The 27,487-nt window shown below is 49.5% G+C and overlaps 1 protein-coding gene across 2 annotated transcripts; it reads left to right on the top strand.

The window, feature by feature from the left end:
* The first annotated feature begins 258 nt into the window (after positions 1–258).
* On the top strand, positions 259–27,487 carry LOC133893228 (protein GRIP-like). 2 transcript variants are annotated; one of them, XM_062334202.1, is made up of 21 exons: positions 259–917; positions 2,771–2,886; positions 3,170–3,339; positions 3,639–3,732; positions 4,220–4,306; positions 4,396–4,476; positions 4,723–4,848; positions 19,792–19,900; positions 19,976–20,055; positions 20,893–21,021; positions 21,103–21,203; positions 23,351–23,484; positions 23,573–23,670; positions 23,756–23,875; positions 24,317–24,344; positions 24,455–24,507; positions 24,837–24,908; positions 24,999–25,046; positions 26,068–26,173; positions 26,255–26,313; positions 27,058–27,487. In XM_062334202.1, exons 1-21 carry the CDS (start codon positions 482–484, stop codon positions 27,169–27,171), a joined length of 2,361 nt encoding a protein of 786 aa, XP_062190186.1. In that variant the 5' UTR covers positions 259–481; the 3' UTR covers positions 27,172–27,487. The 2 variants fall into 2 exon arrangements, with proteins under 2 accessions (XP_062190186.1, XP_062190187.1); XM_062334203.1 differs by having other exon boundaries at positions 785–917; positions 2,757–2,886.

Here is a 27,487-nt window from a genome sequence, read left to right as displayed (position 1 = left end):
ACCTGATAGGAGTTTCTCAACACCTATAGCCTTACCTATCTGCTCTATCTGCTAGAGGGAAGAACTCGTTCATGGATTTGATTGGACTTCCAGGAGGATGCGTGCAAATGGAATTTGAGCTCTTTCCTTGCAAAATTTGAGGTGGCCTCGGGATTCACCTCCAATTGCACTAACCGTTGCATCCATCTCACGCCACTGCCACAACGCCACCTGACCATCGGGCCCATCTGTCATCCACACTTGGCACGGCCGTGGCCCCCCTTCCCTTCCAGTTCCTCGTCTCTCTCCTCCTCACCACGCCACCGACGGCGACCACCTCTCTCTGTCTCTCTCTCCCCTCCTCCGCCTTCACTGAGGCCATCCGAGATCCGGGTTTCGTTCGCCAGGTAAACCCTATTACAGTCCCCCTTTCCCCCCAATCCGACCTAACCCTCCGGGTCCGGTCCCTCGAGAGGAGCAGATTCGGATCCGGCTCGGCGGGATGGATCCCGAAGAGAGCGCCGCGCCGGCGCCGAACCATGGGGAGGAGACGAGTTCGCCACCGTTGGAAGAAGAGCAGGCGCCGCCGGTGCAGGAAGTGTCAGCGGGGGAGGGCAGTCAGGTGAGCAGGGGCGAGGCGGCGGGGCGGGCCCACGAGGAGGAGGAGCTCACGCGGCAGGTCATGGAGCTCGGCCTCCAGAACGAGTACCTCAGGTCCCAGATCTCCGGCGCCCGGCCGTCGGGCGGCGCGGGGGGCACCGCGGATGAGGGGTCGGAGCTCGTGAGTGGCTTGAAGCAGCAGGTCGAGAGGCTGAGCAGGGAGGTGCGGGAACAGCGGCAGACGCGAGAGGCAGCGGAGGCGGCCCTGGAGCACGTCAACGTGGCCTACGCCGAGGCCGACGGCAAGGTCCAGGAGCTCACTGCCAAGCTTGCACAAGGTTAGCCGCTACTGCCCCTTGAGCTTCCTCCTTTCAAGCTACGTTGTTGCTCGCTGACAACTGATGAACTGGGAATCATCGGGGTGTGTTCGACTGCCGCATCTCGCTGCTCTAGGACTGGAACAAGTGTGATAGCTCTTGTACTGTTGTTAAGCTGATGTCTTTTCTCTTCCTAGTTTGCCACATTGTAGGTAAGAAACTGTCCTTCCTGCTTGTTGCCAGCTGAAAACTAAACCGAACTGAAAATGCCTATCTTTATGTAGCAATAAGGATGCATCCTCACTGCAATTAAGTTAAAGATTAGTCTTGCAAATAATTTAGATCATCTAACATCATTGTCGGTAGAAGGTAGTGCATTTGCCATCAAACTTGTTTCTTTGTCCATATTGTTGGAACAACTTCTCCTCCAGATGTATAACTGGGATGACGTAGCAAAATACAAGATGGAAAAGTACCTATACCTATCACATTGACTACAGACTGTTGATTTTAGAAAACAGCGTTACATAGGGGAGCAAATCCATTCAGCAGACATATTTAGGTTGGAATATCCAGTCGCACATATCCAGCGGACAGACCTCTCATGGAAGACATTTTAGGGGTGAAAAGGGGTTAATTTAAAAGTTCAAAACTCATATTTCATTTCAAAGTGCTAGTCTGCTGGACGATTGTTACAGACGATGTCTGCTGTGGCCAATTTGACTAACTTAGACAGGCAAGACCAAATAACCAATTTATCGTTGACTGTCTTAGAGCTTCCGTTACTGTTTGAAAGGAGGACAAATACTCTCTGCGCTACATTTCTCTAGTCCTCTTGTTATTAGTTGTGTCCACCTTTTGTTCTTGTTCTATGTTTCTAGTCTCTTCAGCAGAACAGTGGCAGTGGCAGATCCGGAAACTTGACTCTGGGTGCGCACAAAAGTTTTCTATCTGCTGTGGCAGACTCATAAATTGATCATTGAGATGGATATATGGCATGCATCATCCAAAACTATCTGTACTGAAATTGAACTGAACCACAGAGCTTGATAGTTTTTACAAAATTTAGGATTTTGTTTTTTCCCGAACTGTTTATGGAAACTCAGTAAGCTCTCCAAATGCCAACACAAACCACTTCGGATATCTTAATGTGTTTTGGTTGTAATAGCTACATAAGGCCTTTTTTTTGTTGTTGGTGATGATCTGAAGTGGCTGATTTATTTTGAAACATAAGTTTACCCTTTTAGATTGAGAAATAATCAATATTGCTATTTAATAATTCTTATCATTACAATGAAATAACTGATCAAGGATTAAGTACTTGTTTCATGACTCATAAGTTTCCATGAAAATATACAAAAGCAAGACATAAATTATAGTCCTGAGAGAGCACGTTGACTTGTGCGTGAGATAGTAGAGGGAGCACTCTGGGCACATGCAAGTAAAAGGTGGTCTAGTTCAGTAGTTCATTATAAAATAAATCCTCAGCACTTTGACTATTGGAAAGAAGGTCCAACACTGAGAAAAGACTGCAAATGCAATAACGATTGGTAGTGAATTGTTAGTTTGTAGTTTCTTTTTCCTGTGTGCTGCTATTCCATCTAGATCTGCCAATGGATAGTGGTACAATGCAATCACTTCTAAATTTGCGGTTGAATCTTTAATTAGGAAAAGTTTGTGTAAATCTTTAAGCTTCATATTGCGATTATTTTTTTGGATTGATGCCAAATTTTAAATCTGGTATTGCGGTAGGTTAGCTTGATCAGAGTACACCTTGTTATAACATTATAGTATGTGATACAACCCGGTCCTTGGTACTACATTTTTGTTTGTTTGTTTTAGAATCTAATTCATCATTAGTTCCATGTTTGTAGCTCAACGGAAAATGGAAGAAGAACTAAAAGAACGAGATGACAAATATGTTGAGCTGGATACCAAGTTCCAGAGGCTTCACAAGCGTGCAAAACAACGTATACAAGATATACAGAAGGTAACCACTAACCAGTTTGTGTTGTCCTACCTGTACATTAACTTGGGACTAATAAATCTTTTACTTCACTGGATTGGTCTTCTCCCTAAGTATAAAGTTCTGTCATTGATCTTCGAAGAATTTTGATAAACTCTTACTATTTGATACAACAATTGCTATTGTGCATCCGACTTTGCTGCCCATTAATGTCCTATATCGATATATTATCGTTACATACTGAAATATTAAACCTTGTGAAATAAGCACCCATTAATTTTTAGTGTTTATCATGGCAAATTTACAGGAAAAAGACGACTTGGAAGCTCAATTTAATGAAATTAATCAGAAGGCTGAACAGGCCACTTCTCTGCAGCTGGCGGCACAGCAGGACCTGGAGCGTGCTCGTCAGCAGGCTAGTGAGGCTCTACGGTCAATGGATGCTGAAAGGCAGCAATTGCGAACAGTGAACAGCAAGTGAGTGATAGCACTAATCCCATTATACAATGCACGTGCCATCTTTTAACATCTTGCAAATGCAGCACTAAACTTTCTTCTCTCTTTTCTTGGGGTGGTGGGACTGAGTATAGTTATATGAATCCTGGAAGCGTTGGACTGCAGCTCCTCGATTATAGTTATAATCCTATGTTTATATCTGTAGCTCCTCTGTTAAAGTTGATGCAAATCACGTTACATTCCTATCCTGAAGGCTTCCTCAGTAGCCATGTTAATTTAATGTAATATATATCTTAGTAGTGAATGCAAACCATGTGTAGGTTGAGGACTAACCTCGATGAGACACGTCTTGCCTTGGAGGCCAGAAACAATTCCCTCGAGAAGTTGCAACAATCAATGCTTGAAAAAGAGCAGGTACGTAAATGTAAAGGTTCTTGTCAAATTTTTTGTTTGATGATCTCAAAAAGTAGAGTTGCATGGTCCATTCTTGATAAAATAATTTCAGGGCACATAGTTGAAATTCTGAATTGTGGCTTTAGGCGAGTAAGTGCCAAGATCTGCTTCTATAGGTCTAGGCATCTAGCATTAGGATGACATTGATTGAGTGAACATAATTGCACACTTGGTTATGTTGCGAAGATGTAGGTTTAGATATCTATCTCTAAGCTGAAATAAGTACGTAGGACTGTAAGAGATCCCTGCTCATTTGAACAGTCCAATATATGTGTTACTTGTTTAACAGGATGTTGATGTATATGTCAGAGCTAGCAATTAACTATTTTCCGGAGCTAAAGTGATCTCAATTTGAATAAAATCTTCCTAACAATTAATCTAATAGTGCTCTCCTATTTAGTTTATTTTACAAATACAACTCAAAAGGACTGATGCAATGTTTGTAAAGATGCTAGAGAAAATTCAAGGATCACTGCAATCTGCTGAAGATAAGAGCACAGCAATAATTTCAGAGCTCACTGCTAAGCATCAGAAGGTAAGAGAAAAACTCAGGAATGAAGTTTCGTAAGGATGAGTTCACACACACACAAAAAAAAACTAACCTGGCTTCTTTTTTGTCCTCAGCAATTAGAAAGCTTGCAGGCACAGCTTGCTGAAGTTTCTGCAGAAAGGTTGAAGGCATCTGAAACGATTCAGTCTCTACAGGTAATAAGTAATATTCCCTGTAGATAGCATCATTTTATATCATTAAACTATATTTTAATTTAATGGAAGCCGTGTTAGGCTATTAGCTAAATGCTTTAGAATATTACCATCTTCTGTTTTGCTTTACTGTTGACAAAGTAGTCAGTAGCTGAAGAAGATTGATCGCAGTATGCTGGGAATAAAAGGTGAATTAGAGTAAACGTTCATACTTGGTTGGAATATTGACATATAATTATACTTTCTCAGGTGGTACTAACGGAGAAAGATTCAGAAATAGCTGAAATTGAAGCAGCATCAACAGGTGAAGCTGCCCGGCTTAGAGCTGCCCTGGAGGAGGTTAAAGGGGAGCTTGCTCATCTAAAGGATCAACATGTATGTTTCTCAATTTTGTACTAATACATGCCATTGTTGTACAAAGTTAAACAAACCATGCCATAAATGCTAAAATGGTGGACCTATGAACAACCGTTGTACTAATGCTGACTAGTGTTTATAGAAACTATAATGAGTTTGAGCATCCTGTAGTTAGATTGATGAAAGTACTGTTTGCTCACATTTAAGGCTGGCATAACCACACAAGAAATACTAAATAAAATGGCATCTCATGTGACCTGGAATGTCATGTGGGGCATTCACTACGGCTGGCGCATCAAGCCCACAAGGACCCAGCAGGAGGCATGAAGATCATCCAAAAAGCTTGCCGCATTAGTTAGGTAGTGTTTGGTTGGAGAGCGAGGTGGGATGGAATGATTCCATTCATATATTTGAGGATGGAATGATTCCATTCATATATTTGAGGATGGAATGATTCCATTCATATATAGATGCTTGTTTGGTGGGTGGGATGGAACGAGTCCATTTTAGTACCTTGAGCCTATCGTTAGTGTCACATTCGAAGTGGGATGGCTGCATTCCACCGTTTTTTGGAATTGCTCCGTTCCGAATCTTTGAAGAATATTATCTGATTCCGAACTATTCCATCCCGCTGCTCTCCATCCAAACAGCTTAAAAATGGGATGGATCCGTTCCGTCCTATCCCGTCCAACGAACTAAACACTACCTTAGTATCAAGATTTGGTTGTTAGCTTCAGATTTGTTAGCATCGTTATCAGATTGTTAGCTTCAAGATTCAATTGAGTTAGTTAGCAAGAATCCTCCCTATATAAGGGAACCAATGTCATTCAATAAAGGCAAGCAAAAAGATTAGTCCAGTTGATTTGTTCTTCGTCTCAATCTGCCTCGTGGGTGCAGTCGCCGATCATGGTGCCACCGCCGTGCCGATGAGGTCTAGGTCCGAGGCCGGTTACTTTCCACGACTACGCCCTTCGCCACCCCTCTCCAACATACCGCTCGCCCGTGACAACTTGGTATCGGATAGCTTTGGTTCCGATTCCATGGAAACCCTCACCAAAGCCTTGACGACCTTGCAGCTCGCATGGCCGAGCTATCCAACCAGTTCATCACCCTAGAGCCACTCATGCCGTTGGCGCAAACCCTCAAGGATCTGCCGGACAAGGTCACCATCCTTCAGGCCTCGGTGTCCGATGGATATGCCGAATAGGTCCAGGCGCTGAACTTGTTCGTCGCCCGCTTGGAGAACAGCCACATGCCGCAGAACGATGCCAGGGACTCGCATGACGAGGAAGTTGGCACCTTGGGCAAATTTGGAGACACGGGCAAATCCTCGGTCCAGCCATCGTTTAGCGGCGCGCGTTCTTCCCGACCAATCCTCCACGATGACAACGGCGACACCTGCTTCCACACGTGCTACCACAAGCTCGACTTCCCCATGTTCGACGGAAAAGAAGATTCCCTACCGTGGCTTAATCGCTGTGACCAGTTCTTCCGTGGTCAGCACACCTGAGGATCGCAAGGTATGGTACGCGTCTCTGCATATGAAGGGCGCGGCTCAGCTATGGTATTACAGGCTCGAACTCAACTTCGGGACTCTATTCGGCCCCGATGACGGATAGCCCGCTAGGGGAGATCGCTGAACTCCGACGGACCGACTCCATGAAAGACTACTACGACCAATTCCTCACCCTTGCCTTCCACGATGCGGAGCTAACTGAGCGACAACAAGTTCAGCTCTTTGTCATCGGCCTCGTCAATCCTCTCAAAACGGATGTGTTGCTGCACCGGCAGGCAACCCTGGACGATGCAATCATGTTGGCTTGCACGTACGAGCAACGCTAGCTCTTACCGGCTCTAGATGCCCTAGCTATGTGAGGTGGGTCGCGTTCTTCTTCGTGCGCGCCCTCATCCCCAAGCACCAATGCGGCAATGACGGCTGGCGCATAGTTGCTGAATTCTTACTCTTGGTAGTAGCTGAATTCTTACTCTCATCGAGAGAGGATGACACTAGGAGTTGGGGCAATTTTTCTGGTTTATTTCTCACACAAATGCCATACCAACCTGAGGGGTTGGGGATACATATTTATACGCTGCTAGCCAGCCAAGCATATGCTAAGATGCTGTCCTAGCTGTCCTAGATGCTAAGATGCTGTCCTAGATGCTAAGATGCTGTCCTAGATGCTGTCCTAGCTGTCCTAGATGCTAAGATGCTGTCCTAGATGCTGTAGCCCTAGAAAAGACCACAAAGACCAGCCAAGGACCATCTGAAGCAGCCCCACAAAGACCATATGCAGCACAGAGACGCAGCACAGAGACTTATCCCATCATTCTCCCCCTAAGTCTTGTGCGTCGTCTTGTGGGAAAGTTGAACCATCCCGGTCCTGGAGCAGAGCTCAAGGAACTTGATCCTCCCAAGAGGCTTGGTAAGCAGGTCCGCGAGCTGGTCCTTGGTGTTGATGTAGCTCGCCTTGATGCTCCCTTCCTCCAAACAGCCTCGGATGAAGTGGTACCTCACCCGGATGTGCTTACTCCGTTCATGGAAAACGGGGTTCTTTGCCAGGGCAAGAGCGGACTTGCTGTCCATCCTGAGCTCCACCGCTCTAGTGTCTCTGCCGAGGAGATCACCAAGCAGTCGAGCGAGCCAGAGCGCCTGAGTTGAAGCGGTGGAGGCCGCTATGTACTCGGCCTCGCAGCTGGACAGGGCCACCACCTGCTGCTTGACCGACTGCCAGCTAACGAGGCACTTGCCGAGGAGGAAGAGGATCCCGCTCGTGCTCTTGCTGGTGTCGATGTCGCCGGCGTGGTCACTGTCGCTGTACCCGACGAAGTGTGCCGCCCCAGGGCACCTAGGGTAGTAGAGGCCGTGGTCGAGAGTCCCCGCAACGTAGCGGATGATTCTCTTCACAGCCTGCTGGTGCTCCGTCGTCGGTCGCTGCATGAACCGACTGACGTAGCCGACGGAGAATGCCAAGTCCGGCCGTGTGTGAGCGAGGTAGCGAAGGCTCCCCACAAGACGCCGGTACTGCGTAGCGTCCACCTCCTCCGTCGTGCTGTCGCGGCTCAGCTTCAGCCTCTCCTCCATCGGAGTGAGAGCTGGGTTGCAGTCGGTGAGCCCAGCTAGCTCAACGACGCGCTTGGCGTAGGTGGTCTGTCGAAGCGTGATCCCGGAGTCATCCTGGTGCACCTCGATCCCCAGGTAGAAGGAGAGAGGCCCCAGGTCACTCATCTGGAAAGTGGCCTTCATCTCTTCCTTGAATGCCGCCACCTCCGCATCCTTGGTGCCGGTGATCACCAAGTCGTCGACGTAAACACCCACCTGCAGAGCATTTCCTCCACTGCCCCGTCGGTAGATGGCCGCCTCGTGCGGGCTTTGCTCGAAGCCCATCCCCTTTAGCGTGGAATCCAACTTGGCATTCCACGCCCTCGGTGCCTGCCGCAAGCCGTAGAGGGCCTTGCGCAGGCGGAGCACCTTGCCCTCCTTGCCGGGGATCGCAAATCCCGGCGGCTGGTGCACGTAGACCTCCTCCTTCAAGTCGCCGTTAAGGAACGCCGACTTGACGTCCATGTGATGAACACGCCAGCCCTCCTGGGCAGCTAGCGCAAGGAGGAGTCGCACGGACTCCATCCGTGCCACGGGAGCGAAGGCGTCGTCGAAGTCGACCCCCTCCTGTTGCACGAAGTCTCGTGCCACCAAGCGAGCCTTGTGCTTGACGATGGCGCCGGCTTCATCCCTCTTCAGCTTGTACACCCACTTAAGGGTGATCGCGCGGTGACCACGAGGAAGGTCAGCAAGCTCCCAGGTGCGGTTCTTCTCAACCGCATCCATCTCCAACTGCATCGCGGCGCGCCATGCCGCGTGTCTCTCGGCCTATGCAAACGACCGAGGCTCGCCGTTGTCACACGCAAGGTGCAACTGTGCCTCCAGGTCGTGAGGCACCAGTCCCGGCACCGGCTGGTCGCCGAGAAGGTTCTCTATCGTACGGTACCGCAACGGCTCGCCGTCGTGGTACGCGTCGATGCGCTCCTCGTCGTGAGAGAGCGGAGTAGCGAGCTCAACCGGGCTGTGCTCGACACGAGCTGGTGTTGGAGTAGACGTGCCCGGAGAGGTGCCTGTCGGTGCTGGTGCCAGCTGTGGTGGAGCCAGCGAAGAACTCATCGCAGCCGAGGTCCTGGCTGGAGAGTGTGGTGCTGTCGGAGTAGCAGGCGCCGGGGTCGGTGAAGGCTCGGGGACTGGGGTAGACGTGCTCGTCGAAGAAGAGCTGCCTACTCCCCCAGCTTCCTCGAAGTGGACGTACTCGACAGTGAAGTCGTCGTACGTTAGTATCAGAGCCGTAGTATCCTGTAGCCTGAGCATCTCCTGCTCACCTCCTTTCCCAGCCGCGCAACAGCCCCAGCTGGGAGCAGCAGCAGCTCCGGCCGCTCCTGCTCACTTCTCTCCCTCTGCGCAGACGAGCAGCAGCTCGTCTGAAGCAGCCCTCTCCCCACGCAGCAGCCCCCGGGTAGCGCGTCATGTCCGCAGGGCAGTCTCAGCGCTCGGTCGTCTCGAGCACGCGGCGTCGGCAGGAGGCCGAACTTGCCGCGGCAGAGGAACGCGAGCGAGCGGCGGCAGAGACCGCTGCGGCGGCGGCAGAGACCGCTGCGGCGGCGGCAAGGGCGTCGAGGCTGGCAGCGGTGGAGCTGGCAGCAGTCAGAGCGGAGGCGGAAGCAGCGGCGGCGGCGGATGCAGCGCGTGCGGCGGCAGCAGAGGTCGAGGCTCTGCGCGGCAGCATCAGCAGCTCCGTTTCTGCTGACGACAGCGCCGACGCGGACCTCGAGTTGCTGGGGAGGGAGGCAGCGCGAGCGCGGGCGGCGCAGTGGGCAGCCGCGCACGCCCACGAGCGCGACGGCAGCCCAGACAGACGCGGACGCGTCGGCGGCGCTCCTGGAGGAGGCGCGCACGGCGGTGGCGCTCCTGGAGGAGGCGCGCACGGCGGTGGCGCTCCTGGAGGGGGCGAGCACGGCAACGGTGGCGGACGGGCCGATGGAGAGCGCGGCCTTCACAGGCAGCGTGGCTCTCTCTCCCCGGATCGGTACCGTGGTTACCACGGGCTCCAGGCTGTTGTCAGGGACGTCGGCCCCGGCGGTGGGTGGCCTACCCTCACTAAGACCAACTAGGTCGAGTGGGCTGCGGTGATGTGGGTAAAGCTCCAGGTGCGGCACATTGTGGGAGGCAGTCCGGTACGGCGACGTCAACTACGACCAGGATCGACGGGCGCTAGATGCCCTCATCGCTGCAGTCCCGTCCGAGATGCAATTCTCGCTTACCAATAAGCGGACTGCCAAGGAGGCTTGGGACGCCATCGCTGCGGCACGCATCGGCAGCGACCGCGCCCGCAAGTCCACACTGCAGGCACTTCGCAAGGAGTGGGAGAACCTGGCCTTCAAGCCAGGTGAGGACGTTGATGACTTTGCTCTCCGTCTCAACACTCTGTTGCAGAAGATGGTGCAGTTCGGCGATGACACCTACGGCGAGGAGAGAGCTGTCGAAAAGCTCTTCCGTTGCGTCCCCGAGAAGTACAAGCAGATGGCTCGCTCGATCGAGTCCCTGCTGGATCTCTCCACGATGTCGATCGAGGAAGCGATAGGTCGACTCAAGGTCGTCGACAGCGATGAGCCACAGTCTCTCTCGGGGCCCATCACCACTGGCGGGAAGCTCCTTCTCACTCGGGAGCAGTGGGCTGCCTGCCAAGGTGACCGGAAGAAGGGGGAGCCTTCTTCCGCGACAGGCGGCCGCAAGCGTGGCAAGCCGCGCAAGGCGCGCAGAGACGCCCAGGCCGGGGCGCGAGGACGTGCCGAGGGTGATGCCCGCGGAGGCGCCTAGGGCGGCGCCGCTGGCAAGTACAAGCCAGCACGAGACGACACCTGCCGCAATTGCGGCCAGCTTGGCCATTGGGCCAAGGACTGTCGACAGCTACGACGCGGCCAGGCCCATGTCGCACAGGCGGAGGAGGAGGAGCCGGCTCTGTTCATGGCACATGCAAGCATCGAGCTACCTCCAGCGGCACCGGCCGCAGCGGCTCTCCTCCACCTTGACGAGCTAAAAGCACACGCCCTCCTCGGCGACGGCTCCGGCAACGACAAGACTGACGGGTGGTGCCTCGACACCGGCGCCACCCATCACATGACCGGTCGACGGGAGTTCTTCACCGAGCTTGACTCTAGCGTCCGAGGCTCCGTCAAGTTTGGGGATGCCTCCGGCGTGGAGATCAAGGGCGTCGGCTCCGTCATCTTCACCGCCGTGTCTGGTGAGCACAGGCTGCTCACCGGAGTCTACTACATCCCCGCGTTGAGGAACTCTATCATCAGCTTGGGACAGCTGGATGAGAACGGTTCGCGCGTGGTGGTTAAGGATGGAGTCATGAGGATTTGGGATCGCCGTCGTCGCCTTCTTGCCAAGGTAACCAGAAGCGCAAATCGACTCTACGTCCTTAACGTGCAGGTGGCACAACCCCTTTGTCTCGCTACTCGTCGGGATGACGAGGCGTGGCAGTGGCACGAGCGCTTCGGGCACCTTCACTTCGAGGCCCTGAAGCGGCTCAGTGCCACGGAGATGGTGCGAGGCCTGCCGTGCCTCGACCATGTGGAGCAGCTCTGCGACGTCTGCGTATTGACGAAGCAGAGGCGACTCCCCTTTCCCCAGCGGGCGAGCTTTCGAGCCAAGGAGAGGCTCGAGCTTGTGCACGGGGACTTGTGTGGTCCGGTGACACCGGCCACACTGGGAGGACGACGCTACTTCCTGCTGCTCGTCGACGACCTCTCCCGCTACATGTGGGTGATGGTCCTCGGCAGCAAGGGAGAGGCTGCGGACGCCATCAGGCGTGCGCAGGCTGCTGCAGAGGCGGAGTGCGGCCGCAAGCTGCGCACCGACAACGGCGGCGAATTCACGGCGGCTGAATTCGCGTCGTACTGCGCTGACAAGGGCATTCAGCGCCACTACTCCGCGCTGTACAGCCCGCAGCAGAACGGCGTCGTCGAGCGACGCAACCAGACGGTTGTGGGGATGGCTCGGGCCCTCCTCAAACAGAGGGGGATGCCGGCTGTCTTCTGGGGAGAGGCGGTGGTGTCGGCCGTCTACATCCTCAACCGCTCGCCTACCAAGGCGCTCGACGGCAGGACGCCGTACGAGGCTTGGCATGGGCGCAAGCCGGCGGTCTCCCACTTGCGAGTCTTCGGCTGCCTCGCGTTCGCCAAGGAGCTTGGCTACATCAGCAAGCTCGACGACAGGAGCACTCCGGGAGTGTTCATCGGCTACGCGGAGGGCTCGAAGGCCTACCGCATCCTCGACCCGAAGACACAGCGTGTGCGCACGGCGCGCGACGTTGTGTTCAACGAAGGGCGAGGATGGGCGTGGGACAAGGCGGTGGACGACGGCTCTGCTCCAACGTACGACGACTTCACTGTCGAGTACGTCCACTTCGAGGAATCTGGGGGAGTAGGCAGCTCTTCTTCGACGAGCACGTCTACCCCAGTCCCCGAGCCTTCACCGACCCCGGCGCCTGCTACTCCGACAGCACCACACTCTCCAGCCAGGACCTCGGCTGCGATGAGTTCTTCGCTGGCTCCACCACAGCTGGCACCAGCACCGACAGGCACCTCTCCGGGCACGTCTACTCCAACACCAGCTCGTGTCGAGCACAGCCCGGTTGAGCTCGCTACTCCGCTCTCTCACGACGAGGAGCGCATCGACGCGTACCACGACGGCGAGCCGTTGCGGTACCGTACGATAGAGAACCTTCTCGGCGACCAGCCGGTGCCGGGACTGGTGCCTCACGACCTGGAGGCGCAGTTGCACCTTGCGTGTGACAACGGCGAGCCTCGGTCGTTTGCAGAGGCCGAGAGACACGCGGCATGGCGCGCCGCGATGCAGTTGGAGATGGATGCGGTTGAGAAGAACCGCACCTGGGAGCTTGCTGACCTTCCTCGTGGTCACCGCGCGATCACCCTTAAGTGGGTGTACAAGCTGAAGAGGGATGAAGCCGGCGCCATCGTCAAGCACAAGGCTCGCTTGGTGGCACGAGGCTTCGTGCAACAGGAGGGGGTCGACTTCGACGACGCCTTCGCTCCCGTGGCACGGATGGAGTCCGTGCGACTCCTCCTTGCGCTAGCTGCCCAGGAGGGCTGGCGTGTTCATCACATGGACGTCAAGTCGGCGTTCCTTAACGGCGACTTGAAGGAGGAGGTCTACGTGCACCAGCCGCCGGGATTTGCGATCCCCGGCAAGGAGGGCAAGGTGCTCCGCCTGCGCAAGGCCCTCTACGGCTTGCGGCAGGCGCCGAGGGCGTGGAATGCCAAGTTGGATTCCACGCTAAAGGGGATGGGCTTCGAGCAAAGCCCGCACGAGGCGGCCATCTACCGACGGGGCAGTGGAGGAAATGCTCTGCAGGTGGGTGTTTACGTCGATGACTTGGTGATCACCGGCACCAAGGATGCGGATGTGGCGGCATTCAAGGAAGAGATGAAGGCCACTTTCCAGATGAGTGACCTGGGGCCTCTCTCCTTCTACCTGGGGATCGAGGTGCACCAGGATGACTCCGGGATCACGCTTCGACAGACCGCCTACGCCAAGCGCGTCGTTGAGCTAGCTGGGCTCACCGACTGCAACCCAGCTCTCACTCCGATGGAGGAGAGGCTGAAGCTGAGCCGCGACAGCACGACGGAGGAGGTGGACGCTACGCAGTACCGGCGTCTTGTGGGGAGCCTTCGCTACCTCGCCCACACACGGCCGGACTTGGCATTCTCTGTCGGCTACGTCAGTCGGTTCATACAGCGACCGACGACGGAGCACCAGCAGGCTGTGAAGAGGATCATCCGCTACGTTGCGGGGACTCTCGACCACGACCTCTACTACCCTAGGTGCCCTGGGGCGGCACACTTCGTCGGGTACAGCGACAGCGACCACGCCGGCGACATCGACACCAGCAAGAGCACGAGCGGGATCCTCTTCTTCCTCGGCAAGTGCCTCGTTAGCTGGCAGTCGGTCAAGCAGCAGGTGGTGGCCCTGTCCAGCTGCGAGGCCGAGTACATAGCGGCCTCCAACGCTTCGACTCAGGCGCTCTGGCTCGCTCGACTGCTTGGTGATTTCCTCGGCAGAGACACTAGAGCGGTGGAGCTCAGGGTGGACAGCAAGTCCGCTCTAGCCCTGGCAAAGAACCCCGTTTTCCATGAACGAAGCAAGCACATCCGGGTGAGGTACCACTTCATCCGAGGCTGTTTGGAGGAAGGGAGCATCAAGGCGAGCTACATCAACACCAAGGATCAGCTTGCGGACCTGCTCACCAAGCCTCTTGGGAGGCTCAAGTTCCTTGAGCTCTGCTCCAGGACCGGGATGGTTCAATCTTCCCACAAGACGACGTACAAGACTTAGGGGGAGAATGATGGGATAAGTCCTTGTGCAGCACATGGTCTTTGTGGGGCTGCTGCATGGTCTTTGTGGGGCTGCCACATGGTGGTCTTGCTGCCCATATGCTTTAGGACAGCATCTAGGACACTAGGACAGCACATCTTAGACTAGCATCTTAGACTAGAGGACAGCATCTAGGACAGCATCTTAGACTAGCATCTTAGACTAGCATCTTGGCATATGCTTGGCTGGCCATGGGCCTATAAATATGTATCCCCAACCCCTCAGGTTGGTATGGCATTTATGTGAGAAATAAAGAAAAAATTGCCCCAACTCCTAGTGTCATCCTCTCTCGATGAGAGTAAGAATTCAGCTACTACCAAGAGTAAGAATTCAGCGACTAACAAGTGCCTCGTTAGCTGGCAGTCGGTCAAGCAGCAGGTTGTGGCCCTGTCCAGCTGCGAGGCCGAGTACATAGCGGCCTCCACCGCTTCAACTCAGGCGCTCTGGCTCGCTCGACTGCTTGGTGATCTCCTCGGCAGAGACACTAGAGCGGTGGAGCTCAGGATGGACAGCAAGTCCGCTCTGGCCCTGGCAAAGAACCCCGTTTTCCATGAACGGAGTAAGCACATCCGGGTGAGGTACCACTTCATCCAAGGCTGTTTGGAGGAAGGGAGCATCAAGGCGAGCTACATCAACACCAAGGACCAGCTCGCGGACCTGCTTACCAAGCCTCTTGGGAGGATCAAGTTCCTTGAGCTCTGCTCCAGGACCGGGATGGTTCAACTTTCCCACAAGACGACGCACAAGACTTAGGGGGAGAATGATGGGATAAGTCTCTGTGCTGCGTCTCTGTGCTGCATATGGTCTTTGTGGGGCTGCTTCAGATGGTCCTTGGCTGGTCTTTGTGGTCCTTTCTAGGGCTACAGCATCTAGGACAGCATCTTAGCATCTAGGACAGCTAGGACAGCATCTAGGACAGCATCTTAGCATCTAGGACAGCATCTTAGCATCTAGGACAGCTAGGACAGCATCTAGGACAGCATCTTAGCATATGCTTGGCTGGCTAGCAGCCTATAAACATGTATCCCCAACCCCTCAGGTTGGTATGGCATTTGTGTGAGAAATAAACCAGAAAAATTGCCCCAACTCCTAGTGTCATCCTCTCTCGATGAGAATAAGAATTCAGCTACTACCAAGAGTAAGAATTCAGCGACTAACAGTGGGCACTTCCGCGTCGGCTTCGGCGTCATCTGCTCCCGCGAGCAGCAGCAAGTCCACCGCCCTCGCACAGGCAATGCGGCGAAAGCGGCTCATTCCTGCAGAGATGGCGGCACGGAGGCAGCAGGGCCTATGCTATAACTGCGACAAGAAGTACACCTTCAGACACCGATGCAAGTGGCTATTCATCATCGAGATCATCGGCTTCGACGATGCCTACGCCGACGACACGTCGGTCGCCTCATTGGCGATCGTAGTACAGGAGGAGGAACCAAGCATCTCGCTGCACGCCTTAATCGGCATTTGCGCACGAGTCACCAACACAATGAAGGTCTACGCTCATGTGAGGTCTGCTGTGCTTACAACCCTGCTCGACTCGGGCTCGACACATAACTTCATGGACGACACGACGGCGTGCATGGCGGGCATCCCCATCGAACCGTGTTATGGCCTTAGTGTCACAGTCGCCAATGGCGATTGTGTCACGAGCCCGGGCAAGCATCCGCACCTGAAGACATCCATCAGCGGCAACGTGTTCGACATCTACTTCTACGCGCTCCCTCCAGGGGGTATGACATGGTCCTAGGCGTCAAATGGCTCGGCTCGTTGGGACCCATAGTCTGGGATTTCACGCGTCACTTCATGTGCTTCGTATGAGATGGCAAACGCTTCCGCTAGTCGAGCGTGGACGCACCATCTCCTCCAACACTCTGCGTGGTGACCGAACCAAGCACCACCCTTCTGGACGCCCTCCTCGACGAGTTTGCACCTCTCTTCGCTGAACCCTAAGGCTTGTCGCCGGTGCGCCATATCAGCCACCATATTCGGCTGGTCCCAGGCATAGCATCAGTGGTCGTACGCCCCTACCACTACGCACACATCTAGAAGGACGAGCTCGAGCGCCAGCGCGACGAGATGCTACGCCTCGACATCATCCGACCTAGCACATCTGCATTCTCTTCACAGACACTCATAATCAAGAAGCGCGATGGCTCGTGGCGTTTCTGCGTCGATTACTGAGCGCTCAATGACAAAACCATCAAGGCAAGTTCCCGATCTTGGTGACCGAGGAACTCTTCGACGAGCTTCGCGGCATGCGTTACTTCACCAAGCTGGACATGCGTTTCGGGTACCATCAGATGCTCATGTTCCCGCCCGACATTGAGAAGACGGCTTTTCGAACGCACCAAGGCCTTGTGGTCATGCCATTCGGCCTAACCAACGCGCTGGCCACTTTCCAGGCGCTCATGAACGACATACTTCTGCCCTTCCTTCGCCGGTTTGTCCTTGTATTCTTCAACGGCATACTTATCTACATCTCCTCACGAGCATCCCTGCCATGTTCGCACAGTGTTTCGCATGTTTCAGGACAATCAACTGTTCTTGAAGCGCTCCAAGTGCGCTTTCGGCACATCAACAGTGGCTTACCTCGGCCACGTGATATCAGCGGACGGAGTCGCCATGGACCAACAAAAGGTGCAGCTGTACTGGACTGGCCACGACGGGCCTCAGTCCGTGTGGTCCGTGGCTTCCTTGGCCTTGTGGGGTACTACCGCTGCTTCATCAGAAATTATGGCATAGTGGTGGCGCCCATCACCAAGCTTTTGCGCAAGGATGGCTTCACTTGGACTCAGGAGGCCACAGAAGCGTTCCAAGCCCTCCAGCGCGCCCTGGTCACCGCCCCGGTCCTCCAGCTCCCAGACTTCATCGCCGATTTCATTGTTGAGTGCGATGCGTCTGGAACCGGTTTCGGAGGCGTTCTTCACGCTAAGCTTCAGGTAGCAGGTCGCGCTTCAGCACGCTAAGCTCGCCGCATATGAGCGAGAGCTGATCGGGTTGGTCCAAGCCGTCCGGCACTAGCGTCCGTATCTTTGGGGGCACCGATTCGTCATTCACATAGACCACTATAGTCTCAAATTCCTCATCGACCAGCGCCTGACGACCGTGCCACAACATCAGTGGGCTAGCAAACTCATTGGCTTCGACTTCACGGTGGAATATAAGACGGGTGCCTCCAATGTTGTAGCTGGCGCCCTGTCTAGGAGGAACGAGGAGAGCGACATAGCTGCAATGGCCCTATCCGCGCCGTCCTTCGCCCTGCTCGATGAACTACGTCGGAAAATTGCATCCGATGTTGCACTCAGCGAGCTGCGTACCACGTTTCTTAGTGGAAAACAACCAACACAATGGGGAGTCATCGATGACTTGATCACGTTCAACGGCCGCATCTATGTCCGACCATCCTCGCCAAGCTTGCAATCCCTCATAGTAGCAGCGTACGACATGGGTCATGAAGGGGTGCAAAAAACCCCCACCGGCTGAGAGCAGATTTCCATGTACCCAACGACCGAACTATCGTACAGGACTATACCTGTGCCTGCGCCACCCACCAAAGGAACAATAGTGAGCACTTACAGTTAGCTGGCCTCCTTCAGCCCCTGGAAGTGCCGTCAACAGTATGGGCAAATATTGATATGGATTTCGTCGAGGCTCTTCCCCGCGTCAACAGTAAATCAGTGATCCTCACCGTCATTGACCGCTTCTCCAAATACGCGCACTTCATCCCCATGGCGCACCCATACACGGCCAACTCAGTGGCACACATCTTCTTTGACACCATCATCCGGCTCCATGGCATTCCGAGCTCCATCGTCAGCTACCGCGACTCAGTGTTCACAAGCAACTTCTGGACAGAGCTGTTCCGCCTAGCCAGAGTAAAATTGCAGCTCACCTTGGCATTCCATCCCCAGTCAGACGGACAAGCAGAAGTGACCAACAAGATCATCGCCATGTATCTTAGCTGTCTCACAGGGGACCACCCATGTCAATGGCTCCGGTGGCTGCCCTGGGCGGAGTTTTGTTACAACTCCTTCTACCAGGCTTCGTTGCGCACTTCCTCGTTCCGTGTTGTCTATGGTCGTGACCCCCCATCGGTGCGTGCCTACGAACCGGGCGCCGCGCGCCTTCTAGCAGTTGAGCACACCATGCAGGAGCGTGATGAGTTCCTCAGTGAAGTCCGAGATCGTCTGGAGCAGGCCTAGCAGGTTCACAAATTGCAGTATGATCGCCACCACCGCCGGGTCAAGTTCGCTCCGGGACAGTGGGTCTAGCTCAGGCTCTTGCACCACCCAATTGCTTGGCTGGACGTCCGTGGCCGCTCCAAGCTTGGTCCCAAGTTCTTCGGCCCATTCCGGGTGATTGAGCGCATCGGAGACGTTGCATATCGCCTCGAGCTACCGCAGAATGCCTGCCTGCACGATGTCTTCCACGTCGGCTTAAGCCTTTCCACATCACGCCGCCGACATCGACTCCTCCACTACCCCCTAGTCCATCATGGCAGGGTTGCCATCAAGCTAGCGGCTGTCCTAAAGTGTCACTTGGCTCGTGGTCAACGCGAGCTGCTCGTCCATTGGGAAGGTTTGGCCGCCGACTCCTCTTGGGTTTCGCTAGATGAATTCCGCAGCTACTATCCTGACTCCCAGCTCAAGGACGAGTTGCTTGTCGGGGGGGGGGGGGGGATGTCATGTGGGGCATTCACTACGGCCGGCGCATCAAGCCCACAAGGATCCAGCAGGAGGCGTGAAGATCATCCAAAAAGCTTGCCGCATTAGTTAGTATCAAGATTTGGTTGTTAGCTTCAGATTTGTTAGCATCGTTATCAGGTTGTTAGCTTCAAGATTCAATTGTGAGTTAGTTAGCAAGAATCCTCCCTATATAAGGGAACCAACGTCATTCAATAAAGGTAAGCAAAAAGTTTAGTCCAGTTGGTTTGTTCTTCGCCTCAATCCGCCTCGTGGCCGCGGTCGCCGATCACGGTGCCACCACCGCGCCGGCAAGGTCTAGGTCCAAGACCGGTTACCTTCCACAACTACGCCCTTCGCCACCCCTCTCCCTCCAACATACCGCCCACCAGTGACATGGAAACTCTGCCTATTATTTTGGGCGGACCAAACATATGATCGTTTTAAGTAGATGATGGTAACCATAAGTTTAAAAAGTTTGAAAAAGCTTGTGAAGCTCATATGAATTTACCATGTTACATGTTCTTTACATGCGACCTTATTTCTGTGTATGCCTATGCCTTGCTTTATTCAGTTCTCCTGTATATTGACTTGCCCTATAATAAATTAATTTGCATTGCAATCAGTTGATTTGAAAAGTGACCGATTCCCGTAGAAGAAAAAGGCATCATTAGTATCAGCTCTTCTACAGTTATATTATTTTACTACTCCATCGCTATAATATTTCAATTTTTAGTTGAGCGACTGTTGAAACTCGAAATTGCTGCTGTTTGATCAGCAGATCTTTAAAGATGTCTTGGAGGCACTAAATAAAGTTTGTCTAACTTGATAATTACTCAGGAAAAAGAAAGGCAAAGCTGGGAAGCTGCTTCTGAATCTCTTAGGTCAAAGCTGGAAGCATCAGAAAGTGCATGCCTTAGATCTGAGATAGAATCTGCTAAAGTTAAAAGTGAGTTTGCCCAGACTTTCTGTTTTTATTTTGGAGCAACATTAATACATACAAACCTGTTCGGATATTCTGCAGGTCAATTGGAGTTAGAGTTGTCAACACAAAATCAATTGTTGCAAACCAAATGTTCTGATCTAATGGCTGCAAAACACGAGGTATATTGTTATGATGAGCTTAAAACTTAATGAACATGAAGCAAAGTGAACTTGTCCTGATATCTTTACTGTAAACTTTGCATGGTTCATATAGGTTGTAGCTCTGCATATACTAGAAGAGTCCATGTAGTTCATTCCTCAGTGCCACTTTATAGTTGTTAGTAGTTTCAACTGTTCTATGTTTCATTCCCTGCTTGTTGTACACAATATGAACTAACAGGTTGGAAGAACCTTCTTTCGTTCTTGCATTGTGGTCCTGGGTAGATCAGTTGTATTAGGTGGCCAAGCTACACATGATTTTCAATATTACACTTTTATCACGTCGCTCATAATATTATATTGGTGACACCAAGATTCTATGTCATGCATATCTTTGCATAATTGCATGTGCATTGTGTTTCCTGGGCATTTATGAGGAGCTTCTATGCTGGGGGTTGGAATAGGGGAGAGTACAGAGGCAGGATGAAATAAATAACTGGAAGCTCCTCTGAAGTCTGAACTCATTGATTAAATACTGCAGTACCGAAGTGTGTATAGGTGTGCTAGATAAATTTGCACTAACGATGACTTCTCCCTTAACAGCAATGGAGCTTTATGGTCCATTTTTAATTAATGAACTGACTAGGGAGAGGCCTGGAGCTCTGTCACTGCTGGCTTGGCACACAGATGACAATATTTAAGCCTACAAAATGCATTCGAAATTGTCTTGAATCAGTTAAGGGGGGCTGCCTAGTTTTATAAGACTGATTTCATTGACACTTTCAAATGGAAATGTGCCATGTCCTGCAAATTGATAGTTATAAAAAAGCACCAAATTAAGCCTTTCAAACTTTGCAGATTAGTCGACTAGAAAGTGATTTTTCCACGTACAAGATCCGGGCACATGCGCTTCTGCAGAAGAAGGATGCTGAGCTGAATGCAGCTAAAAATTCAGATTCGATGAAAGCACATGAAGAGGCACTAAGGGTATGCCATCCTTTTATCTAGATATCTGATGTAACCAAAGATTTGGACTGGCTTGATTGATTGCTAATGCTTTTAATGAAGGAAGCTGAAAAGGAGGTGGCAGCTGCCTTAGCGGAACGAGATAAAGCAATCCATGACCTTCAAAATGTGCAATCCAGACACGGTGAGGAGATTGAGGCAAGGTAGGGTGGCTTAACTTTCTAGTGTCTAGGCAGCAAAATCATACCTGATGGGCGTCCTCAGTGTTTGATGTGCTTGACATGAACGTCAATAACAAAAATTATATTTCTCCAGTGCAATTTGTCAAATATGCTATCTGCAGTAGCTGCAGTTCTTTTAATTTTAACTACTACTTGGAGGTCACTAGCAACTTATTTCTCACTTTGAAATGAACAAGCTGCATAGCCTGCATATTGTCAGCAGTATGGATTGTAGCTGTTAGGAATAGCAGCTTGTATTCCATAGAGGCTATAGGCCAGTATATATACATGTACAGGTGAGCAATATACAGAAAGCCCCTTATATCATAGGGATATTACACAGGCACAATATATAACAATAAATAACTCTTAACACCTCCCCCCAAACTCATGGGGGATCAACAACATTGAGTTTGGAGAGATAGAACCCGTGCTGAGCTGTACTCTTTGCCTTCGTGAATAAATCCGCCAACTGAAGCTCTAAAGGAACATATTGAAGAGCAATAACCTCATCCTGTATATGTGTCCGTGTGTAAGAAGCATCAACACCAATATGTTTGGTGAGCTCATGCTTCACTAGATCTCGAGCAATAGTGATAGCACTTGTACTGTCAGAGTAAAGAGGACTAGGTGCAGGAGATGAAACACTAAAATCCTTAAGTAATCACCGTAATCAATTGGGCTCTGTTGTCAACAACGCCATGGTTGCAACTTAGCCTCTACGATATGCTTTTTAGTCTTCCAAGCAATGAGAGAACCACTAAGGAAAATACAATAGGCAAAAAGAGACTGGCGATAAGAAGAATCACTAGCTCAAGTAGCATCAAAATATACACGAAACTGTAAAGAGCTGGAACGTGGAAAGAATAGACGACGAGAGATAGTCCCACGAAGATAGTGCAAAACATGTAGAAGATGGGTATAGTGGAGCTGAGTGGAACTGAAGATGTCCACTGTATGAGAAATGTCAAGACGAGTAACACCAAGGTAAACAAGACTTCCAACAAAATGACGGTAGCAGGTAGGATTTGCAAGAGGCTCATCATCAGTGGGCCGAAGATGAAGGTTAAGCTCCATGAGGGACTCAACAGTGTGCTCATCAGTGAGAAGCATGATAAAAAAGATTCTGAATGTACTTCTTTTGGGACAAAAAGAAACCCTTCGATATAGAAGAAATCATAATCCCAAGAAAGTAACGAAGAGAACATAGATCGAACACAAGAAATTGCTCATTGAGATGAGCCTTCACAAAGGCAATATACTCAGAATCATCTCCTGTAATGATTATATCATCAACATACAAGAGAAGAATCTAACCACTAGACGAAGTGTGGCAAAAAAATCAGCATCAATGATCACAGAAGAAAAGTGTTCAAACCAAGCACGAGAGGCTTCCTTAAGGCCATGAGAGTCTAGCTAACGCCACACTGGTGACATATGAGCGTAGAACACATCAGCAGTGGCATCACTCTACTGAAGGGACAACTCCTGGCGAACAACAGGCTAGTAGAGAGCATCCCTAGAAGGCTCATAGTTCTAACGAAGATAGTCCATATCTGAAAGGCAGCAGAGAACTCAACAATCAGAGGAGAACCAGGGCTCGACACTAGCAACCAGAATGAACGTTGCAGGAACATCATCATTCATCCACTGAGCATAATCAGACAACTAATCGCGGTATAGTTCCAAGGCATCCTGGTAGGCGGGGACATCCTTATCATAGGCAGCGGTGACAGCTTCAATAACTGATTTGTCTATTTTGTCGGTGGAAGGATTTACAGGCTCCGTCGGAAGAACAGGGGAAGATGGACAATGAATGTCGCCAGTATATATACACGTATTCCATGGAGGTTATAGGCCAGTATGGATACATGTACATGGGAGTAATATGCAGAAAGCCCCTTATAGCATGAGAATATTACACAGGCATAATACATAACAATGAATATCTCTAACAGTAGCAATCTTGCGATTCTAGCATGTTATTATCGTTGTACTTTGGTTGTTAACTTATTGTTATTCACAGCACTAATCTGTGAGCTGATGCACTGTATGTTATATTATCTACTTATTCCTTGTAAGCCCTTATTGTTTGTCAAGTATTCATTCTTTCCCTCATTTTATTTCAGAGATTTGGCTCTTGCTGATGCTGAAAAAAAGCTAAAGAATGTAATGAAAAAATTGGATTCTGTTACTTCAAATTTCCTCTCAGAAAAAGAATCGTGGGAGAAAAACTTGGCAAGTGTAGAGGAAAACTGGAGATGTAAGATGCGTTAAATGCTATCTACTTTGGAATTTTCTCCTTTTCTTTTGATAGGAGCTGATGACAATTGTGAAAGTGGATGCTGCAGTGAAATGCGAGTCCTTGAAGGCTCAGAGCAATGGCCATGTTGACGATCAACTTGAGAAGAATTTAGGGGAGTTGAAACTAAAATATGAGAAATTGAAGGTATCTTCCTGGACATGGCTCATGTCATCTGCATGCCCTTATTATGTCTTTGATCTGGGATTTTAATATATGCTTGGTTTTGTAGGAAGAGCATGAATCATTCCGCAATATTGCTGATAGAATGATTGAAGACAAGGAACAAGAGATAGCTAAACTCCTCAAGGAAAACAGGGATCTTCATCATTCTTTAGAGGCTAAAGCAGCAGTAAGTCATTTACCTTAACCCACTCACTGCTCTCTTTGTGACCTATGTTTTATTAGCAAATGACATGGGTGCTAGGAGTTCACTGGTTAAGTACCACTGGCAACATGCCACTGGTATCCACTACGTGAACAGAAAGAAAACCATAAGCACATGTAAGGTGCATTCTAATCTTTTTTGTATAATAGTAACTAAAGATTCTTTGAGGAACATAAATGATGTTTCCCTATTGAAAGCTGCTATGTATCCTGTAATTACCATCTGGCACATCAAATCTAGAATATAATGATGAAAACACTTACTATGTTCGCCATGGTACTGCAGAACTGTCTTCCCTTTTGATACTTTGTACTGTACAAATTTTAAAATAGGAGTTATTAAATTTTAAATTAGGATTTATCATTTTGAAATTATGCTGATGAGATTATTGCGGTGATGTCACAGGTTAGCAACAATGATTATAATAGTCGAGGTAATTGGTTGTGTCAATATTCTGTTTTATTTTCTAATCTCTCTCGTGTTCTTCCTCTGAGCTGAATGGCTGAAAATGTTTCACTAGTTATCATTGATTTGTATTTGCAGGACCTGTTAAGCAGGATACAATGAATGTTGAATTGGCTGAGCAGCAAATTCTGGTAATTTCAATTTTGCAATAAGACATTCCCCTGAAAGATGAAGTAGGAAATGCCTAAAAAATGTTGCAATTGGAACTAATGGATGTTGTAACTGTTGAAGTATAAGTGAATTGCCCACCTTTTTCCATCAGCTTAGGCTTTTGGGTGCAACTAGTTTAAAATAGTTACATTACTTGAATTGGACTTTTACCCTGTATTTTGTACTCTTCTATAACTGATTTGGTTTAGATAATGTTCTGATATTGTACTAAAATTTTCAACTATTCGTTCAAACTAGAACGTTTTGGTACTTCGTGATGCATTGACCGAATGAATAACTACATTTTCAGCTTCTTGCACGACAACAAGCACAAAGAGAGGAGGAATTGGCTCAGTCACAGAGGCATATCTTAGCGCTTCAAGTAAATTACCAGCTTAGCAGGCATTCCTCACTTTCTTCCCCCATTTTGTTGTCAAGTGAATAAGCTTTTGTTTTTGTTTCTTTTCTTCAGCAAGAAATTGAGGAGCTGGAGCGTGAAAACCGTCTTCATGATCAACAAGTGGGTCATTTGAGTTCTTAACACCTTTAGTTAGTTGCATAACTCCGATTTAATGTGTTGAGTGATTTGGCCATACAGCATGCAATCTCTATAGTCATGGAATTCCAATTAGGAGTAAATTTGAAAAATTTGTACCCAGATTTCTTCAATGGAAGACCCATAGTGTGTAGAGTATGTGTGCTAACTTATAATTTCTTGATGTTACTCCTATAACCTAAAGTAGCTTTGCTGAAATCTGAAGCCTATTTGGCCAATTGACTTATACACCAGTGTTGCAGTAACTATTGTTCTTCTGCTACACTCCAGCTGATACTGAAGTCATGTTTGGTAAACTACTTGGCTATTTGGCCTTGCTGTTGGTAAGTTGCTGCAGAAAAAAAATGTTTAAATGGTTAAGAAACTGGAATACAGAGCATTGGGGTAGATTGGTCTACTAGAGGCTTAATCCTTATGCCATAAGCTCTGGAATATCCCCAGTTTGTGGAATTCCAGGTTCTGTAGATCTAGTATTTGGAGTTTTACATGAGGCAATGAATGAGTAACATAAGTATGTGCACATTTAATGTTCACTCATGTTTTCGAACCTTGTTTGAACCAAAAAGCTTTTAGTGCTTTCAATCGCCATATTAAAAATAAGCTGGGTTGTATCAGATGAGAGTTTGGAGAATTCACCTTAGCATGCTCTAGAAATCCAGTAATAGATATTTAGTTATAAAAAAACATATAAAATGATACCTTATTTCACTTTAGATCTTTGTAATAATTAGCTTCAGTGTGCAAAATGACTATGTTGGTCTTGTATGTTTATGGAATACTCTGATTTTTGTTTGACAGGAATTACTCTGATTTTAGTCTTGTTATCGATAGTCTTTCTGGTATTTGTGACCTTGTATGCTTTGAATATATCTTATTTTGTGACGATGAAACTGGAAAAGGACTTATGGGTTTGTTGATTTGACATATCTTATTGGTAAGAGGCCTCAATTTAGCATCCCTTATTTTGTCTAATTCTTTATTTCAGGAAGCAATGTTGAAAACTGAGCTTCGCAATATGGAGAGATCACAAAAGCGAGAAGGAATAGATATGACATATCTCAAAAATGTGATTCTAAAGCTTCTTGAAACAGGTAATGGAAACTTTTTATTGCCTCTAGTTGCTGCACATTAACAGATGATATGAAACATCAATTTGATTTCATTTGTCACAGGGGAAGTGGGGGCCTTGTTGCCTGTGGTTGCGACGTTACTACAATTCAGTCCTGATGAGGTAAAATGGTTATTTTCTCATAGAAGTTGGTTCTTGTTGCCGATTGCTTCTGTAGCTTCTGATATGGTTGTTCTTACATGTTATACTATGTCTAGGATGTCTTAGAGAGACAGTTCTATTCTACTACGTATTGAATTAAGCTAACTCAGGTATTGTAAGGATTACAAAAAGATGTTATATTCATTAGGAGCACGAGGAATTACTAAAAAAATCCTGTGACGTGTCTGTATAATATATGCAACAACAATATTATGTGTAAATATTTCTCCAACAGTTGCAATATTATCCTTTTTCTAACGTAAGAGCATCTTAGGTTTCATTTACTGCACAAAATGATCTGTTTAACTGATGATGCTGTCTGCTTGCTGGTTTCATTGTGGGTAGAAAACTATAATCCACGTAGTTGTTGGGCTGGTTTAAATTCACGAGCTGCAAGTCTTGATTCGTGAACCTGAACCTGCTCTGCAGTTGAGCTTATGCAGCTTCATAATGGCTAGAAGTGTTCAACTGACACATTCTATGGCTAGACCATTATCTCGTATTTTTTTGTGGTTCAGGAATGTTGGAACCCTGCATCGTTAGCTTCATTATTGTTGAATATTTGGGGTGTTTAGTTTGCAAAAAAGAAAAACTTGAGAGTACCTCCCATGGCCATCATACTCCTGATGTTGGAAAAAGTATACTAATCGTCAATTAGGTCATTTTTGAATGAGAGTTTGACATTCCTTGTTTGAAATTTGGCAGCTCAAGAAGTGCCAGCATGGTGTCCTTTCAAGTGTGGCTTCGTCACAACCTACTGCTGCAGTGTCAGATGGTGCATCCACACCGAATTCGTTCTTTTCAAGATTCTCGTTCTAGCGGAGGTACATGACATTGCTTTTGAAGATCCACACTCTAAATTGGAGGAGAGGATGTTTTAAGCCTACAGATTCACAGTTTTGCTGAGTGTAGAAGATGCTATTCATTTATTGTTTCCAGGCTTCTTACCTGGTCACCTTTTGTAAAAGTAGTGTGTATAGTTACAAATACTTGTGCTACAAGCAAGTAATGATCAAAATGAAATGGGGAATAAACAGTGGGATTACCATAGGCTTAAGGGGGAAAATGGGTGCATAGACTGTTGTATAATTACATTGGATATCTTGAGAACTCATGAATGGTGCTTTGGAACAAA

Source organism: Phragmites australis, chromosome 15, assembly GCF_958298935.1.
Source record: "Phragmites australis chromosome 15, lpPhrAust1.1, whole genome shotgun sequence".
Taxonomy (NCBI): Eukaryota; Viridiplantae; Streptophyta; class Magnoliopsida; order Poales; family Poaceae; genus Phragmites; species Phragmites australis.
This window is presented reverse-complemented; position numbering and strand designations above follow the sequence as displayed.

Excerpts from the sequence above, each read along its gene's own strand:
- LOC133893228 (XM_062334202.1), top strand. The coding sequence starts at position 482 with ATGGATCCCGAAGAGAGCGCCGCGCCGGCGCCGAACCATGGGGAGGAG. Across the intron at positions 4,477-4,722 it reads AAACGATTCAGTCTCTACAG|GTGGTACTAACGGAGAAAGA; the intron begins GTAATAAGTAAT and ends ATACTTTCTCAG. Across the intron at positions 21,204-23,350 it reads GGTGAGGAGATTGAGGCAAG|AGATTTGGCTCTTGCTGATG; the intron begins GTAGGGTGGCTT and ends ATTTTATTTCAG.